This window comes from Hippocampus comes, unplaced genomic scaffold (assembly GCF_001891065.2).
Source record: "Hippocampus comes isolate QL1 unplaced genomic scaffold, H_comes_QL1_v1.1 scaffold90, whole genome shotgun sequence".
NCBI lineage: Eukaryota > Metazoa > Chordata > Actinopteri > Syngnathiformes > Syngnathidae > Hippocampus > Hippocampus comes.
Window position 1 is genome coordinate 18,544 of NW_017804912.1, and position 9,855 is coordinate 28,398.

Sequence of the window (9,855 nt, forward strand, 5' to 3'; positions counted from 1 at the left end):
TTTTTTTTGAGCAGCACACCACCTTCAGTTCAAAATATTAGGTCTATGATGCAGTACAGTCGTACACCATTGCAAATTACAACCTCGATTTTTACAAACTATTTTTAACTGAATCAAAAATAGAATTATCTTTGTTGACAACGACAAAAATATATATTTTTAAATGTGTACAGGTGTACCTAATGAAATGAGCCGTTGGACAAGCATTGTCATGCTTCTCAAAACAAAGTCATTAAAATTCAGTAGAACAAATATATACATACAGGTAAATAGTAAAAAGTTGATGATTTGAAGGCGGCGTGTCGCTCACATTGTAGGTACTGATGACCTCCCTGTCGAGCAGTTGGGTGACGCGAATGAGTCCCGTTTTGGAGTCCACCACGAAGACGTTGAAGGGGTACTGGCTTGCACCGATGCCCTCCAGGGAGTAGCTGATGTTCCGGTGAGTTTCGAAATCTGATCGAATCTGAAATAGACACAAAAGTTGCAGAGAATGGAACCGAAATGCCGGGATGTGAAACGTGGTCCACGAGTGCCCCCTTTTGGACAAAAGTGGCTCTTGCCTTGGCGATCGACTCCTTTCCCGTGTAATCTTCATTCTCTTTGAGTGGCTTTGGAGGGAGGATCCATTCTCTTCTTTTTCGCACCGGTTCATTACCAGAGTGGAACGCCAACACAAGTGCGCTCTGGAACTAACGCAATAGACAACGAACAAGTCCATGACGTCATCAGGTTTGTCATTCAGTGCACATCTGTAAGCTCATGTTAAATTATTAATTATTTTCATTTTATATTTGAGCATTATATTCTTTTGTGTTACAGTTACCTAGGTTATATTCCGTTTAATAATTTTTTAAACACGTTTATGTTGATATTATCTGATTGGTTAAGGTCTTTTTCGCACCGGTTCATTACCAGAGTGGAACGCCAACACAAGTGAGCTCTGGAACTAACGCAATAGACAACAAACAAGTCCATGACGTCAGCAGGTTTGCCATTCAGTGCACATATGTAAGCTCATGTTAAATTATTAATGATTTTCATTTTATATTTGAGCATTATATTCTTTTGTGTTACAGTTACCTAGGTTATATTCCGTTAAATAATTGCTGAAACAAGTTTATGTTGATATTGTCTGATTGGCTGAAGGAAACCTGGAAGTGTTTGCGTTACCGGAAAGAGGGATGTTCTCGTTCGTTCGGGGGTTGTGGTGAAACGTCTTTTTTCCCCCTTTTTGTTTTGAAAGGATTCCAACTCTCCTTTTGCCGTTCGTAAAGTAGAGTTATCCACTACAAAACTACGAACCTCTCAACTTACACATATATTTTACTGAACCATTTCGGGATGAGCTCGCTGAGAGCAATTTTTAGCAGCTTTGTTCGTCCATTGCTAAACTTAGACGCGGAACTTGTAAATTGACCCTAAAATGGCCGCTTGTTAGCTCAATGACATGTGTTGTTTCTTTAGAGCTCTACTCATGACATTTCATATTGCCAAGACCAAAGAGCTTTAGGGGCTGATTTTTTTCCCCAAAAGAACTTTTGTGGTTGAGTTAGTTTTGTGTTTTACGATGAGTCCTCAAACTTTGCTGCCCACTCACGACAGTGTGTAGAAAGATCAAATTCTCACAATTTAGCATCATCGTGTGTGGAAAGCGTTCGCATTTGGGTGCGATGAGTTCATCTTTGAAGGATCCCTACAAATGCCCACCATGACTCTAAAATGTTTTCTTCAGATCAAACTTTCAGACTTCCTTAAAATTTCCTTGATCCATTTTTTTGGGGGTCGTACACATCACACACAAATGCCTCAAGGTTTCTTTTCAGGCTTGGCTTTTAAAGACTGTTTTGTGGGTCTTCTCGTGACCAAATTTTGACCTGGCTTCTGGGGCTGAATTTTAGAAAAAAAAATTCTGTGGGTCCAGTTTGTTTTTGACGGACCCCTGGAAAATGTTTGTGTATTTATTTATTCATTTATTTGGGGCGCGAGGTCTACTCATTGAGCAAATTCCATGCTGCTCAGTGAAACTAGCTTTAATTGTATGGCTCATAAAAAAAAAAAGTCAATGAATTGTCACTCTGTCTGTGTGAAATTTAAGACCGGTCAGATTTAGCCTTTCTTCTTTCCACAAAAACGCCCATTGTGTGCGGCCATGACCAGCTCGACACAATCCCACCCGTCTGCGTACCCTGTTTCCACCCTCAGTACATCTGTACGTTATATCCACTCCAGGTTCAATGTACAGATGGCAAAGGAGATGTCTCGTCAGCGCACCTGAACTGTCCTCTCATATGTCCCCCATATGTCCACGTCTCCCCAGTCCCCAGTTTTAATCGATTGAAAAAAAAAACAACAACAGCATATGTCTCCATTGTGTGCATATACATGCCCGTCCTTAATGTCCAATTGGAGATGTTCTCGATTCACTTTTTTCCCCCCAACCTCTACATTTCCCTCATATCCACCTGTACATAACCGAACTGTACATTTCTCTTATTGCCCACTTGTACACAAGCCAACAGACCACCTGTACTTGTCCTCATTTACCCTCAGTTCATGTCTCCACCTGTGGACGTTGAGTGTGTACCAACAAAATATATTTTGTGGTGTATGATGTGATGCAAGATTAAAAAAAAAAAAAAGTCCAGCGAGTTTCTGTAACTAGGCTTAATGCTTTAACACCTCTATACATTCCTTGCGTGCACCTGTCCTTTCCTCTCCTGACTGCCACAAACGTATTAATAATTCAAAGTCACTCACCAGTAGGAACAAAACATTCGCGGATAAACGCACTCGGGCCATAATGGAGCCTTGCAGGAGGTCCTCTTCCAAGTCTGAGATGAGGGAGAGGTGAGGGAAGCTTTTTGTATAGCAGACCGCCCTCTCGGTGTGTGTGTGTGTGTGTGTGTGTGTGTGTGTGTGGTCTCGTCAGCGCACCTGAACTGTCCTCTCATATGTCCCCCATATGTCCACGTCTCCCCAGTCCCCAGTTTTAATCGATGAAAAAAAAAAAACAACAGCATATGTCTCCATTGTGTGCATATACATGCCCGTCCTTAATGTCCAATTGGAGATGTTCTCGATTCACTTTTTTTCCCCCCCCAACCTCTACATTTCCCTCATATCCACCTGTACATAACCGAACTGTACATTTCTCTTATTGCCCACCTGTACACAAGCCAACAGACCACCTGTACTTGTCCTCATTTACCCTCAGTTCATGTCTCCACCTGTGGACGTTGAGTGTGTACCAACAAAATATATTTTGTGGTGTATGATGTGATGCAAGATTAAAAAAAAAAAAAAAGTCCAGCGAGTTTCTGCACGTGAATAGTCTCCGCACCTCATCTCCGTACAGCAATATTCTCGGGCGAGGCGAGCCGGTGGTGCGCCCGGAGACATCGTACCCCGCGGGGCCGGGATCCCACCTCGGCCGGCGCCGCCGCCGGACCTCACTTTCATTGCGCCGGGTCGGGTTTCGTCGGGCCCTCCGACTAAAGGGACTGACCAACGTGAACAGGCTCCGCACCTCGTCCCTGTACAGCAATATTCTTGGGTGAGGCGGGCCGGTGGTGCACCCGGGGACATCGTACCCCACGGGCCTAGGATCCCATCTCCGGTTTCGTCGGGCCCTCTGACTCGCGCGCGTTTCAAGATGGGTCGGGTGGGCTGCCGACATCTCCGCGTGCGCGCGTGAGACTCCTTGGTCCATGTTTCAAGATGGGTCGGGTGGGCTGCCGACATCTCCGCGGACCCCTGGCGCCCGTCTGAACGTGGGCCGGACCCCGCCCTGGCGGCGCGGCGTGCACTGGGGGAAGTGCGGCCGGAACCCGTTCATAACAGTTCTCAAATATAATCGAAGGTGGCATGTCTGTTTATAAAAATCTTCTTGTCCAGAAGAAAAAGGAGTGCCAACAATTACCCATAACTATGTTCTTCTCTCGGAAAAAGACACGGTGAAATACGCGTGAGTCACAACCTCGTAATGACTATTAAAAATATTATTTTACTGTATTTCCAAAAACTATTATAGTTATTTGTTGAAAACGTTTTTTTTTTTTTTTTTTCCCTAAATGCTTGGGCCTGAAAACAGGTTTTGGTCTTTGGTTTCATTGTATACATAGTTTAGTATTGTATAATAACTGTAAAAAAATAAAGCTGACTACTTCACGGATTTTGCCTATCACGGCTCTTCTTTTTGGAACGTCACCCCCTTGATAAATGAGGGTTCACTGTATATTTATGTTGGTATAGAGTGTATCCCGTATCTATAAATGCATATTTGGATTTTTTTCTTTTTTAAAGATACTTTTATGCTGTTGACATGTGACATATGCCCGCCTACCAACAGCACCAGGAAAGGCCAGAAGAAGAAGAAGAAGAAGAAGAAGAAACCATTGAAGCCTTTGTATGGGAGCATCAGTCAAGCGTGTCCTGCATCAGCCCTCAGTGAGTTCACAGCAAGAGATTTCAACCTGACCCAACCGCCAACAGCACCAGCAAAGGCCAGAAGAAGAAGAAGAAGAAGCCATTGAAGCCTTTGTATTGGAGCATCAGTCAAGCGTGTCCTGCATGAGTTCACAGCAAGAGATTTCAACCTGACCCAACCCGTCGTGGCTTCCCTGGCAATGAAAACAGGTAAGATCAGATCTGATACATCACCCAACCAGCCAACAAACTGGACTAGACTCTTCACAATGTTGCGTAAATCGATGTTATGTTCCAGAAAGGTACTGACATAAATCCACCCCCCGCCCCCCACCATTATACCACTTTGCTCATTTCATGACGTATGGCTTCATTTTCTCCTTTTTCTCTCACGTGGTTGCGCCACAATGTTATGTTCGTCCACATTCAAGTTTCAGGGCAGTTTGCGCATCGTAGACGAACATGTTGACACTCCACAATGTTGTGTGCATCCGTACTTAATGTTCCGCAGAGCGTCGTAACTGACTTTGTATTTATTCCGGTCTCCATGACTTCTCTCGACATTTCTCCCAAAATGTTTCCTCCAGTACACCCTCACACGTGGTCGCTCCGCAATGTCGTGTGTGTGTGTGTTGTGTTGACATTTTTCGGAAGCTACGCCACTTCTTTCTTTCACGCCCTGCCTTGTTTTTAAATGTTTTCTTCACTTTTGCTGAAAAAGTACCTTTTTTCCAATGGACGACAACGTCATGGTTGGCACCATCTCACCACCACAACGTAGGCACTGTTTCCTGCGTTGACCTGTATGACCGATTCAATCAACCTAGAACATTTCATAAACAGCACACAAGGAAGGAAGACCAGATGCTTACATTCAAGGAGAACGGAGAGGTGTACTCAGTTACATGTCAAACCCATTCTGAAGTACACCTCCCGAGCCCCCTCTCTTTATTGAGAATTGAGGGGGTCCCTAATTACACAAACTTCGACGGAATGGGGAGTATTTTCACATTTCATAACAGTTTCAGTAGAGGAGACTTTCAATGAGAAGACACAGTTCATTCCTGAGATGTCAAGATGGCTCCTGCTGGAGGTCGGTGGTCCGAAAACACAGCTTGGGATGTCCCTTACGTGGTGTCCTGGGGTTGATGTTCTCCTCTCACAAGCAGCAGTCACTTTGATCCGAAACCATTCATTTAACAAAAGGATGTGATCTTAAAAGCCAGAACACAACAAAATGACATTTATTCCAACACTGTATTCCTTTGGCAGCTGTAATAAAGATGACGACGGGGTGGGCGTCGCTATTCAAGCGGACTGCATCAAACGAGTCGCACAGCAAATGTTTGTCATAGCGGACTTGGGGGTGGGCGGGTGAGGAAGTGTGTGTGGTGTTTTTCCTTTTGAAGGCAGGAGTGTCACTCCTACGTTGCGTCAGAAAAGTGCTTGACATATTTTTGTCAATGCCAACTTGGCATGGGGTCATGAGGAGTGCAAAGTTCATGCTAGATATGCTAATTTACCAACACCGGAGGCAAAACTTTTATCTTCATTCAGAGCTAATTTGAAGTTGCAGTCCTGCAAATCGTGATCAATTTAGGGTGCCACCAAAATGCAAAGTTACACCATGCTTTTATCTCCAGTAGACTGAATCATTGTCACGCTCTTCTGACTGGATTCCCTCAAAAGAGCATCAAACAGCTGCAGTTCATTCAGAAAGCTGCAGCTCGGGCTCTGACCAGAACGAAGAGATCAGAACGTATGACCACAGTCCGAAAGGCTTTTACGCTGGCTCCCAGTCAGCTGAAGACTAGATTTTGAAATTCTGCTACTTGTCTATAATCCACCGAATGGTTTGGGTCCTGAACAACTAAAGAAATGCTGATTGAAGAAAACCCGGTATGGCTCTGAGGTCTGCAGACTCGAGTCAGTGAATGGGAACCAGAGTTCAAAGCAAACACGGTGAAGCAACATTTAGCACACATTCTTCGAAATATAAATCAATCAATCAAAAAGTCAGCAGCCCAGCACACCTTGGGGTGTGTTATGAGCTTTCCAAAGAAAAGTCTTCATGCATTAAAGCCCAATGCAAACATTCATACTTCATTCCACGCCCGCACACAAATATTTTCGCTTGAGCTGACATGTTCACACATTACCTTTTAACGTCGTCGCGTTACAACCGTTACGATATTCGTCATTGCTGATGGGGTCACTAGCGTGTGCTTTGTATTTGCTGTGGGAAAACACAAGGAAACCAGCATTGCTGTGGGTGACCGTGTTGATGGACAGGTGACAAATGGAAGAAGCGTTGCTAGCTTCAGAGCATGCTAAGCTGCTAAGTTAGCATACAAAGCAATCATATTAGATTCAGCCTCCCACTCGGCTTGGTTAGCATGCTGCTCGATTAGCAACTTTTCCTTCTCCCATCCCGTGACCCCGTCACAACTTGAGCATTTGAGGGAAATCCGCTTATACAGTGGATGAAATGTCCTCTTTAGACAATGTGGAGCGGAATGGTTTGTCTGTCTTCTCGTTACAAGTGACTTTTGAAAAGTCTGTTCTCTTTGTTTGCCGTAATTCTCGTGTTACTTTTTGAGGTGGATTGTTAATATATATTTTTTTTAAACGACAACATAACTGCTTTCTGTTAAAAACGATTTTGGGCGTGGCCTTGGCCCCTGTATCCCAACAGACTGGACCCACCTCTGCACTGAACTGCCTCCAGTTCCCAGAACCAAAACAAGAGCCATTTGTCATAAGCTGGCCATTTTTAAAAACCGTCGGACTTGACACAGTGCAGAAAGTGCAAGAAAAACTTTCTGCTTTTAAAACGGAATTGTCTTTATTCACCATCGTGTTTTGAAGAGAAACTGTGTTATTATTTTTGTCACAAATATTTTATTTGTATCTTTGCATATCTAGCAAAGTGTATTAGGAGTGGCGGTGGCAGCTATTATTTCACATTCCCTTCTTACTCTTTGGACTATTTTTTTTGAAACTAGCATTGCAGGACATGTCATTTTTAGTACATGATGCGGGGGCGCCGAAAAATGGTCAGCGGGCCCCATACCAGAGTTCGGACACGCTTGATGTGTACCGTGCACGAGTAGAACTTAATGTGCAGTTCCCACGGAAGTCTGTAGATGTCGCTACTTGCCTACCCATCAGAAAGCAGCACGCGCGAGTCTACGCTCGTAGAAGGAGGGCAGGAGAGGTGAATTCCACCTGCCGGGAGGACTGTTTACTTCTTAGGTGAAGCAAGTTTAAGTTCTGAAGCTCTTCCCTTCCGTCATGAATCATCGTAGCTCCAGTTCAGCCCTTCAAGCAATTTTGCTTGATATTTTAAAGTATACTTACAAATGGTTTTCTCAGCCGCTTGACATAACAGCCAAGGCCCTCTTTAGCACCGTAAATGAAAAAAAAAAAAAAAACCCTCTTTAAATCAACAGTGATTGGTTTCAAACAAATATGGCCAATAGAAATTATCCACAGAATTCAAATAGTACGATCAAGCCCTTTCATTGCTTGGTCACGTACACAAAATGTTTAATGCATTTATTCCTTGCCAGTTACTCTTTTATAAAAATCCATCACAAGGATGACGAGAAAAAGTTTATTTTTGTTCTCCTTCTCCTTCTTCTTCTGCAGGCTTTTAGCATTGGCCGTAAACAATCTTCACTGGATTAGACAAGACCTTGAATAATCCCTGCGGCGCTTTTGTCTTGTACTCTTTTTTTTTTTTTTTAAATGAAGACTTGTTTATCATAAAACCCGTTACAGTCTCAATGCCTCTATGGAGTCGTTTGCACCTCACCTCTGCCAATGTGTGTGTTGGTGATAAAGATGGACAAAATCAACAGTGGGATATGGGGGGGAAAAATAATGAACTCAAAGTCATTGAGCTAATCGTGCATGTCAGCGATATGCAGTCCGCACATCTTCCTTGTCAATATTGTGAATAATCAGTCACTGCAGCAGAAATGAGTCTTTGATGTTAATACGGCACATCAGTCACCGCAGTACAATTCGGTGGATGTCACAGTTAGGAGTCCGTCACCACAGTGGGGTGGGACCGTACATAACTGGTGATGTCACCATTTAACTGATGCTCTTTGCGCCTTCGTTGCATTTAACAAAGTGCCGGGCGCTCTAATGGAGGCGCCGATTCCCGCTGGTTGATGCGGTCTGCGGGCCTCACATCTATTAATTCCGTGAAATGGCTTCCGGCTGCTTACTGAGGCAAATCAAGACGGATGCAGCGCCGAGCCGCGTTTTTAAGGAAGCGCAATTAGTTCCATCGGAGCAACCAGCAGCTTTCATTAAACTCCTCCTTACATGGAACCTGCAGAAAAACGACACTCAAACTCACACATTGTTAAACGCACATTCACACACACACACACATATACGATGGTGCCTGTTCTGCACCAGGAACAGGAACAGAGTGACTTTATTCTTTTGCTCAGAACCTCGCAAATGTCTTCAACGTGTGACAACCTTTATTTGATTGACTTTTTCCTAATTATTTTACAAGGGTCACAGTGTGGATTTGCGTTATTTAGCTTTTTAGCTTTTTCAACTGCGTACCTGTTCCTGCGGCGTCCCAACAACGGGACTAATCATCCCGCTAACGAAGTGTTCCTGAAGCGCAGCGGTTAAAAGTGGCGTTGAGACGCCGGAAAAAATCAGCGGCTTTATCGCAAGGAGCTCCGTCCGCCCTATCACAAAGGGTTCACTCCATTACCTCGCTAATTAGCTTGCCGTCAGGCGCTCGGCGCGAAGAGTCAACGAAGCGGAACGCTATTGCTATCGATCGGGTTTGTTCCATCAAGATGTTAGCGCCTCGCGGTCCGGGCCTGACAAACGCTTACGCCGCAACTTCATCGAATGAGCGACGCTCAAATTAAAGTGTCAACATGCGCACTATTTATTTCAACGGATCTCGATTGCCCCGCCTGAGGATGTCGGGCGGGGAGGGGTGGTGTTACCCTGCCCGAGTTATTCAAGCATTTGGAGCACAAATGCCGACTCGATCGCATCTCAACTTTGAGATTGGTGAACCTTTAAATGGAATGCGCTAACCATCTGTTAGCTGAGCTAGCGCTTTACTCATTTCAGCAGAATGATGGCGTTGGCTGCTGGAGACAAAGTTGGTGGAAAGTTTTGCTGGAAAGTTGTTCGTTCGCTCCATCCATGGAAACTAAATCTCTCAAATAAATCAATGAATGAATTGTTTTCAACCACCACGCCACCTTATCGTGTCATTTTTTTGTTTTCTATGACTCAACTGTGCGTTTTTAGTAAGCATCAGACGGTTTTGAGTTTTCAATTATCCTATTCCATTTTTTTTTTTTTGAACTAACTTGGAGTTTTCAATTAACTTCATGTACTCTCCATTTTTAGCAAGCAAGAATCTCATCTTCA

At 44.0% G+C, this 9,855-nt stretch overlaps 1 protein-coding gene and 1 long non-coding RNA gene across 2 annotated transcripts in view; both read right to left on the minus strand.

Annotated features, from left to right (window-relative positions):
* The window catches only part of LOC109524476 (desmoglein-2-like), a gene marked incomplete at its 3' end in the record, with an annotated part of 7,553 nt that extends 4,650 nt beyond the window's left edge, over window positions 1-2,903 (minus strand). Inside the window, exons 1-3 of the mRNA XM_019884411.1 lie at window positions 2,761-2,903; window positions 564-692; window positions 243-466 (exon numbers count right to left, since the gene is read on the minus strand). Coding sequence (XP_019739970.1) covers window positions 243-466; window positions 564-692; window positions 2,761-2,802 — 395 coding nt within the window. The remainder of the gene's footprint in view (window positions 1-242; window positions 467-563; window positions 693-2,760) is intronic.
* Window positions 2,904-4,295: 1,392 nt separating this feature from the next.
* On the minus strand, window positions 4,296-6,999 carry LOC109525268 (uncharacterized). The gene is made up of 4 exons (XR_002170109.1): window positions 6,588-6,999; window positions 5,153-5,229; window positions 4,599-4,622; window positions 4,296-4,475 (listed from the first exon to the last, which is right to left on the minus strand). It is a non-coding gene; the product is annotated as an uncharacterized LOC109525268 (long non-coding RNA).
* Window positions 7,000-9,855: the final 2,856 nt, after the last annotated feature.